At 30.9% G+C, this 10,666-nt stretch overlaps 1 protein-coding gene across 1 annotated transcript; it reads left to right on the top strand.

The window, feature by feature from the left end:
• The first annotated feature begins 8,661 nt into the window (after nucleotides 1–8,661).
• Nucleotides 8,662–10,358, top strand: LOC106326171 (proline-rich protein 3). The gene is made up of 2 exons (XM_013764192.1): nucleotides 8,662–8,873; nucleotides 9,888–10,358. The coding sequence occupies exons 1-2, from the start codon at nucleotides 8,699–8,701 to the stop codon at nucleotides 10,208–10,210; spliced, it is 498 nt and encodes a 165-aa protein (XP_013619646.1). The 5' UTR covers nucleotides 8,662–8,698; the 3' UTR covers nucleotides 10,211–10,358.
• The last annotated feature ends 308 nt before the right edge of the window (nucleotides 10,359–10,666 follow it).

Genomic DNA, 10,666 nt, shown 5'->3' with positions numbered 1-10,666 from the left:
GCTGAGAGTTAGATTGATTCGTACCCCCCTCCTTCTAGCGCCAAACTGTGGGAACCGAAATTCGCACTGTCGATATCCGTTTAAATTAGGAAACTAGGAAAACCCTAATTTCACAGAGTTCCCGGATATCTGCTAATACCACACGCCAAGCAATCAGAACACGAGATAACAACGATAAAGTATAAGGAATCGTAAAAAGAGAGCAAAGAGAAGTCTTATTCCGAATTTATGTTGAGTGTTTACAACAAGGTATTAGCCTGGACTCGAGAGTTGTCGGCGAGAGTCCTAGTTCTAAAACCCTAAGACGACAAAAACCTAATTGAGTTACAGCTCGAATAACAAAAACGGAAAATTGCCTAAAATTGCTCTAAGTGCTAAATTTGCTGTGTCCAAGTTCTCTCCTTGTGCCTCTCGCCTAGGACTCCTTATATACTCGCTCCTAGGTCGGTTTACGCTTTTTTCCTTCCGCCCTTAAGCCATCATAGCTTTAAAATGGAGATATTCCATTTTCCCGATCTTCGTAATTATCTTCCAAAACTTTGTATTTATCCGCGGAAACTTGACATTTATCCTTCCTTGCGAACCAAGCATAAAACATCCTACGGTTTACGGGCTTTTGGTTAAGAAATCGTAAGTGGGCTTCGAGTCACGTCTTAGGTCTCCTTGGGCCGTCTTTTGACTCAAAACGTTTATTACGGTTTCTTTCATAAAAATGAACTTTCCGCGGTTTTTATCGTAATGTTTGATCAATGACTTATGAACCGTCCTACGGTTTATGGGCTTTTGGTTAAGAAATCGTAAGTGGGTTTCGAGTTACGTCCTAGTTCACTTTGGGCCGTTGATCGACTCGAAATGTTTATTACAGCTTCTTTCAATAAAAACAAACTTTCCGCGGTTTTTATCGTAAAGTTCGATTGATGACTTCAAATGACGAGAAACGTGAAACAGGTTTGCTACGGTCTTCAGGAGATAGCATTAAAGAGTAGACGAGAATGCATGGATTTGTGTCGTATCGACGTTTCGGGAAAGCTCGATCGCTTTGTAACGACCGAAACGTGCACGTGCTCGGTCGCTTTGGCTCGAGCTCGGTCGCTACGTAGCGACCGAACTTGGGCTCGGTCGCTACGTAGCGACCGAGCGGAACGGATGCTCGATCGCTACGTAGCGACCGAGCTTGGCTCGAGCTCGGTCGCTTTGTAGCGACCGAGCGGGACGCGTGCTCGGTCGTTACGTAGCGACCGAGCTCAGTTCGAGCTTGGTCGCTACGTAGCGACCGAGCAGTGCGCGTGCTCGGTCGCTACGTAGGGACCGAGCAGTGTGCATGCTTGGTTGCTGCGTAGCGATCGTGCTTGGCTTGTCCGTGGTCCGATCGCCATACTCGAGCTTGTCCGGGGCTGGTTCAGATACGTGTCCGTTGCCTTGGGACAGCCGGTATTTGATTCAATCGAGACTTGAACAAGGTTTTATCGCGAGATTCTTTGTAAAGATTCTTTTTACGAAGAATAACTTTCGTAAAAAATGTTCATGCTTATTTTTACGGAGATTTGGATGTTAACTTCGTCGTGACCGTCTTTGACCCCAACAGTGATAATTATAAGGTTACCGACATTCATGTTTATTAGTGTTTCTAGCTAATGAGAGAAGACTTCCAGAGAAGTCTTTTCCCTTAATTTTAGTAAGTCTTTTGTAGACTTTTCAGGAGACTTCTAGTGAAAGGTGTTATATGTTTGAACTTATGTAATGTTTTTTTTTTTTTTTTTTGTGAATTTGACTAAGTTTTTTAGAATTCTTTTCCCTTAATTTTAGTAAATTTGATTAAATTTGACTAAATTTTTGTGTTATTGTGTTTTGCTATTGAATTTGTATCAATTACTTTAGTAAAGTCAAGTAATTTTGGCAAGATAATATTGTAGACATGAACAATTTGCTAAAAAAAAATTTATTAATAACTCTTCAAATTTACAAAAGAATTCACAAATAAAAGAGTACACATACAAATCACAAAACATACCATAATCAAAATTATTATTCATGGAGTTAGAGATCATTCCTCCATAAAGAGAAGTTTGGACACTGCAGAGACGTCTTCTAGGAACTCCAGGAACCGGAAGAGCGATCGTGGCGGGAAAGGTATGTATGTGCACAACCTCGGCGCTTGCTCCATGTCTACTAAGGAGGATGAACTTGTAAGTTTTTTATTATTATTTATCTTTATATTTTTTAAATAAATATTTTATATATTTTTTGGCTAATAATGGCGGTTTTTTTAGATCGAAGCAAATGACGGTAATCCCGTTGATCGTCTCCAACTCATTAAGGTGGCTCACACTAACAAGACGACGGGTCAAATTCAGGACCCCGTGATCAGAGGTGTAGTTGATTTGGTGGAAGCTGAGATAGTTTCTCAATCTCAGCCTCTCTCTGATGACGGCGACTCCACGGGAGCTTCAACCAACCTGTCTCTATTGCAAATAAATGAGATGGTTGAAAAGGTAATTTTTTTTATTAATATTTTTTTTTTATAATGTCGATTACTTACTTGTTCATATTTACTTACTTTAAATATTTTTGTAGGCGGTTCCTAAAAGGAAAGGAGGCCGTTTAGTTGGGTTGGCCCGTCGTGCTTCTTCGTATCCGGCATCTTCTTCGCAAGCTCCGTATGCCGATCCCATGATTCTCGAGGAGCTACATGACAAAGATGAACGGATTGGGGCATTGGAGGAGCAGAACACCACTATCCTTTCGGAGAATGCCACTATCCGTTCGGAGAATGCCACTATCCTTGCTGAGTTGGCATCCCAGAAGAAGTTCAACACCGAGATTATGCAGAAGCTAGATCGTTTGATGTCTTCGAGTTCATCTTAGTTTATTTCGGCTTTATAAAACTTTCGGAATGTTTTTTTTTTCTATTTCGGTTTGTATGAATTTTAAACTTTATGAATGTTTTTTTCCTATTTCGGTTTTTATGAATTTAAATTTTATAATATTATTAGTTTTAAATTTCCAATTTTTTAAATTTATTAATATCAAAAAATATATAAAAATGCAAAATTAATTTGTAAAAAAAAAAGGGTATATACCGACGGACTACAGTTCGTCGGAATAAACCGAGGAACCACGTTCGTCGGAATTGTAGTTTTCCGATGAACTCCGGTCTCGTGTAGCCGCATCGTAATATCGTCGGAAGTTCGTCAGAATGACGTTTCTTGGTATTCGTCAGAAAGTCGTCGGAATTTCTGACGAAATTCCGACGAACTGTTTTTTTCCGACGAAACGATACCGACGGACGGGTTCGTCGGAAATTCGTCGGAATAGACCGATTCCGACGAATTACCGACGATTTCGGCCATCAGAATCCCCCTGTTTTCTTGTAGTGGACTCTACTTGACAAGGGAGAAGACTCTGTCAGAAGACTTCCGGAAAGTCTTCTAGGGCATTATATTTTAGAGGACTTTCGAGTAGACTTCCAAAATCTGACTGAGATTTGAAAAACCTGCATACCCAAAAACATTCAAATGACTTCAAAACAGAGAAAATTAGTGGAATATTAGTTAGATCTATCTTTATAGAGCACACAAAAATAGATATCTAAAATTTATAAATCTACCTTTAAAGGAGTGGAAGATAAAAACCATGTGACAAAAAATCTGCAAAAATACGATAAATTAGTGAGAAAGTCATGAGACAAAAAAATGAGAAATTGATATAAAATTTGATGCTTTCAAGTTCAAAAAGATAAGAGATATGTTGGAGAGTTTTGGTTGGGGAAAAAATGTAAGAATTTTATGCAACAAGAGCTTACCAAATGAAGAAAAATCATACATGGAAACTTGCTAAAAAAACTCAAATTTATTATGAAAGAAAAGACATGCTCAAAAGATTTCGAGGAAGTCTTCCAAAGTCTGATCCAGATCCAAAAAATAAACATATCCAAACCAAGATCTGAAAAACCTGCATATTCAAAACCTTTCATATGGCTTCAAACAAAGAAAATGAGTGAAAGATTATATAGATCTACCTTTATAGAACACACAAAAATATATATTCAAAATTTATAGATCTACCTTTAAAGGAGTAGAAGATGAGAACCATGTGATAAATAACCTTCAAAAATAAGATAAATTAGTGAGAAAGACATGAGACAAAAATGAAAAAATCATATATAGTTTGGTGTTTTCAAGTATAAAAAAAATTAGCAAGAGGTTTGAGAGTTTTAGTTTGCAAAAAAAAGGTAAGAGTTTTAAGCAATAAGATGTTACCAAATGAAGAAAAAAGAGACATATAGATTTAGTAAAACGCTCAAATCTGTTATTAAAAAAGGAGAGATAAGAGAAGACTCCGTCAGAAGATTTCTAGCGCATTATATATTAGAAGACTTTAGAAAAAAACTTCCGAGAAGTCTTCCAGAGTTGAGTCTGACCCAGATCTGAAAAATTTGCATATCCAAACTCAGATATGAAAATCATGTATATCCAAAATCGTTCAAATGGCTTCAAAAAAGATAAAATAAGTGGAAGTTTAGATAGATTTACCTTTATAGAATACACAAAAATATAAATCCAAAATTTATAGATCTACCTTTAAAGGAGCGGAGATGAGAACCATGCAATAAAAACCTTACAAAACAAGATAAATTAGTGAGAAAGACATGAGACAAAAAATGAGAAATTGATAGAAAATATAGTATTTTCAATTTCAAAAAGATTAGAAAGAGGTTGGAGAGTTTAAGAGTGAGAAGCATTACATTTTTGTTGCAGTCATTTGAGAAGAGGAAATAGTGTGTGTAAAAAAATTTTATGTATGGAGACAAAAATTTCTATTTAGGTTAAATAATTTCGATTCAGAAGACTTTCCTGAAAGTCTTCTAACTCCTAAATATACTACTCGCCCAGAAGACTTCCAGGAAGTCTTCTATCCCCTAAATATAAACCATAAACTCAAATAACTTACTAAATAAAAATAAACACTTCACTAAACTTAAAAAAAACTTTAAAAGTGTTTAATATACACAAAAGTAAACACATATATGTCAAAATTTATTTTATTTTTTAAAATGTTAAGCTTCTAAAATCTAACCTTAAAAATACAAACAATATTACAATTTATTTTACCAAACCTAAACCAAAGAATACAATGACTCACTACATTCACTCATTTGTGTTGAAAACTTTTCAATTTTACTATATCTTAATTTATATCAATTACAAATATTTATAATTACATGATTTCAATTTTCCCTTATCAACATATTTTTTATAAAATTTATAAATCATTTCTAAGATCTAAAGTATGAGAAGACTTCCTGGAAGTCTTCTCGCAGAAGACTTACAAAATCCCCAGAAGACTTCGAGGGTTATTTTCATAAAAGTACATTATGTTTTTTTTGTTTGGTCATAAGGGGCTACTTGTAATTTCACTAGCATTTTGGATTAGTTTTGCATTTGATTCAAGTTGGGGTATACCTTTGTGTTTAAAATCAAGTTGTGGGTCATATTTGGCAATTTTCCGTTTAATTAATGTAAAATTTTAATTTATTTTAATAATACAAAATTAAAATAAAATGATAAATGATACACAGATTTTTATTAAATCTATATTACTCAAAATCATTAATTGTCATATATATACTTTAGTCATATTAGGTAATTCCGTAGTTTTTATTTATAGAAAAAATGAAAACCATTAATAATTTATTTTATGGTTAGTTTAATAAAAATATTATATAGATGAACTAACATATTTCTCTAGGAACTTTGAGAACTATTTTAGTGATGACACGTGTCATAAATAAAATGTTGTAATGATTCTCAAATAATATATAAGGGATTATAGATATTGTATGTTGATGTTGATGTAATAGTGTCCAAACAAACAACGTCTGATTTCTATCATCCGTATGCAGCGTCCGGATACAGAAACGAACATGGCTTAGTAGAGAAAGGCATTACAACATATCTAATGGATTCTTGAGAAAAACCCAAGGGACCAGATCATGCATAACTTTAAGAAGAAATTTCAAAAACTGTAGCGCATAAAAGTCCATTATCATCATAATGATTTGGTCTTGTTTATATATTTATGTTGAGGTTGAATCTGTCCAGTGATGACATAATAAAAACATAAAAACCTCCTTAAGTTTACAATATTATATGATGCAAGAAAAAACTATAGTTTCAGTTAACCAAGAGAAAAAAACTACTTATAGAAAACTTAGATAGATTGAATTGTTTTTTGACTGAAAACTTAAATAGATAATTTATAATAACATATGATATATCTATAATATTATTAGAGAAATCTAGCATGAAGTGTCAGAAAATAACTGTCTTTCGTCATTCACATAGATGCAAAGTTACCGGTTTGGTTTACAGAGTCAGTACGAGTCTGTATACGGTGATAACAAAAAAATATATTTGGGAAGTCATTTTCATACGTGTCGCACTCACGTTAATTCTTACGACGGTTATTTACATAAGTACCTTAATGAATTAAAAATATTGAATTTAAATGCTATGATTAATTTTTATTTTGTTTCCATTTTAATTTTTCCAAATAAAATAAATAATAAAAAGGAAAAATTTATAATTTTTTAAAACGAATTGAAAAACAAAATATAATTTTGTATAATATGATTTCATTAAAAAGGAAAGTTCACAAAATAGTAATATTCCGTTTAAAATATATTATTACATAAAAAATATTTTCAAAGTAATAAAAAATACTTTCTTTATATCTATATTTTTTCTTAGGTGAAAACAAAAATATATTTTTATATAATATGATTTCATAAAAAATTTCACAAAGATAACCTTTTAAAAAAAAATATTATTCCTTTGAAACATACTTTATACAATATAAAATAAATATAATTTCAGAGTAATAGATATATTTTTTTTATCTATCTATTGTCTTAGATGATTAGATAAAATAATTAAATAACATAAACTGATATATGTTTAATTGACTAAAATAGTTTATAATTATTATTATTGAAATATTTTTTCTTAATCTTTAGCTGACTATAATATCTTACAACTATAGCAAAAAAATACCTATAAATTATATTCCAATTATATAGTATGATTTCACAAAAAACAGTCACAATTTTTGTGCTGATTTTGAGATATTAAAAATGGAACTTAAAAAATATTTTTTTATGATAAGCATATTTTGATCAAATAGTTACAAAATATTATATTTATAATATTTAGTTTCTATTTAATTTATGTTTTTCTTTATGTTTGTAGAACTTAATATACCCATAATCAAAATACCCAAGAAAATCTGAATTCTCCTTTCTAAAATTATTTGAAATAATTTCCAGTTTACCTTTCAATAAATCTAAGGCGTACAATTATTTAGAAGTTATATAATATTTTAATTATTGTAAATATTGATATTTGCTCATGAGTTTACAAAAATTTAGCAACTATATTTATGTGTGTAATTTCCTATTGATCATCTCTTTATTTTCTAATATTTTTAAAATCAACATATAATTTTGATAAATATTACAAAAATATATGCACATTTAAGCGAGAAATAAACTAATTTGATTTGACTTAATTAGAATAAAAAATAATTATACTTGAGTTTGAATTTGAAAGAATATATGTAACTCAATATACTCACAACATGAGTGACCCGATTAAGCCAACTTAAATCCAAAATCAAGATCTAACTACAATAAGAAAATATAACTTTATATTAAGAATATATTTATTTTATACATATAAATTACATGATGACTCAAAACATATTAATAATTAAAAATAAAATATTAACAAATTATTACAATATAACTTTATATATATGCATGAGACTTCAGAATATCATCGTTATAATCATTTATGTAATTTTGAATCAAACACTTTAATTTATTTTTTATTTAATTCTAAGCACAATATATATTACATTATACATAATTTTGCTAAAATATATTTACATATCAAAGAAAATAACCAATCTAAATGCAAATAAGAATTTAGTCAAAATTAAATGTATTTAGAATAAATAGTTAAAATTAAAAATTAAAGTTTAAAATTAGATGGAAAAATATATATATATATATATATATATATATATATTTAAAATAAATAATCATTAAACACAATAATATAATTAAAACTATTTTTATAAAATCTAATTTTATCTTTATTAAAATTTAAATAAAATAAAATTTAAATAGTTATACCAAATCAAAAGAAATGAGATTACAAAAATACGTTTATGATTTTTTATAACTATTGAAGTTAAAATATTAATTAATAATTTTCTTTTGAAATAAAAAATGTTAAGTAAAGAAATTACTCGGGAAAACTCCTTGTAATTTATACATGTAACGAGTGCTTACATATTTAATTTATAACAGAAAACAATATAAAACTTCACCACATTTTATAATATTCCAAAGCCGGTTTCACGATACATTGGAACCGTCTATGGAATTGGTAAATCCAAATCCCACACACTATTTTATGCTTATCACGTCGGAACAGTGACACTGTAAGTCGTGCATACACGTTCATATTCCAAGTTGCTCATTATTTTGTTACTCAAAACCATTAAATATATTTAGAAAAGTAACCTTCTTTGTCAACGCGATTAACCTATATAAACACATGAAACTAGTTTTCAAAACTTCACTTGCTTTTTCTGCAATCTAACACATAAGCAAAGGAAGCCAAAAGAAAATAAAATGGCTTTCTCACGCCTTTCCTTTGCTGCTTCTCTCGTTGTCTTCTCATCCCTAATCATATCCTCAGTTGCTAATTACGGCAACGAAGTCAACCCCGATACCGGAAAATTTATTCCTGTCGCCGTTGAAGGTGTCATCATGTGCAAGTCCGGTGACAAATCTTACCCAATTCAAGGTATATATATTAATTCTTTAACTTGTAACCAAGACGAATTGTTCTAATGGTAGAAGACTACTGCGAGACGTCTTTTTATCATGTGCAAGTGAAGTGGTCGAAGGTCCTAAATTTTTTTTCTTTTCTAAACAGATATAAATTAGATTCTAAAACTTTAATTTTTAAATATTTCTAAATTTAGAATTTATAATTTCAGAAAAATATATATGAATGAAGCTATCTATCCTATTAAAACTGAAGTACAAAATAATATTTACCAAATTTAACTGTTTTTTTACAGATTTTCATTCTTTTTTACCTAATTCTAATCATTTTATTTATTCTATTTTCTAATTAATTCGACCGCATTTTTTTAACTTACCTATTTTAAGTGTTTATTAAATATTTAAATTCATTTTTCACTTTAGTTAACTACTTCAATAATTTTCTTTCTCGTAATATTCAACATTTATTTTACATGTTAACCATAATAATTCGACATGTTTGAATGAAATTGCTATATTTGTGACAAAATTCAATACGGTTAACAAATTTTTTTTTGTTTTTTCATAAAGTTAGTTTGGCATGGGTATTCACTATTCAGGTACCCGTTCGGGTACAAATCATTTATTTCGATATCGTTTTTTGAGTTTTGAAATTAAGCTATGTTTGAATATTATCAAATTTTGGATAGATTTCGAGTCAGATCCTTCATGATCTAGATAAATTTGGTTCGTATAGAAACCTAAAAATATCCAAATAATTTATATGTTTAGAAATGTCATTAATTAATTTATTTTAAAAAAAAAGTTAAAACCAAAACCCGCACATCCACGTGTGGGTCAACCTCTAATTAACTTTTAAAACAACATCATCATTGTTTAAATATATGGTTAATATTTACATGAGTTTAAAATAATTTGAAACGGACTGATTATTGTAACATCACAAAGTCATCATACCATTTACATAGCTCTCCACCATAGGATTAGAGTTGTGAGGAAAATAAATAGATAAATCGTCTGCTTACGACAGGTGCTACGGCAAGAATTGCATGTGTGAAGACAGACGCATATGGCAAAGAAATAGTTCCAATCTCAATAATGAGCAGCAAAACTGATGCTAAAGGTTACTTCTTCGCCACGTTATTCCCTTCACAGCTTCGTGCAGGAAGGACGGTCACCAAGTGCAAAGTTTTCCTTTACCAGTCTCCAATCGCTGATTGCGATTTCCCGACCGATGTGAACAAGGGTGTGAGAGGAATGTCATTGAACAAATACCGTGTTCTTGAAGACAAGAGCTTCAAACTTTACTGGGCTGGTCCTTTCTTCTACACCTCTGAACCTACTTACTACTAAACAAAGTTTCTTTTGATTGACGTGAAATGTAACTTTGAGAGTCCTTTTGTTTGTTTGATTCGTTGTCTGAAAATGAGCCGAGACTTTTTATGTTTTTTATAGTCTTTCTTGGAAACTTTTACATATATATAAACCGTGTTGTGAAGTACATCCATATTTACTGTTATGTGCAAGTATAAGGTTTTACAGGAGCGTGTATCTACATATTACATGTGTTGTTCACATCCCACTCTATGGTCTTTATATACAATGACCTGGATTTATTGAACACAAAAACATCTAAAAAGAATTTGATGTTATATATCAATTGGTGGATGTTCATAACCGGTCCGGTCCATAACCGGCCCAACACCTAGAGGGAGTGTCGGCCAACCCTAGAGAGACAGAGACGGCCGCGTGAAGAGAAGAGGATAGAGAGAGACGGTTTAGGAGAAAAGGAAACTATTTTTCTTTTTC

This window comes from Brassica oleracea, chromosome C2, assembly GCF_000695525.1.
Source record: "Brassica oleracea var. oleracea cultivar TO1000 chromosome C2, BOL, whole genome shotgun sequence".
NCBI lineage: Eukaryota > Viridiplantae > Streptophyta > Magnoliopsida > Brassicales > Brassicaceae > Brassica > Brassica oleracea.
This window is presented reverse-complemented; position numbering and strand designations above follow the sequence as displayed.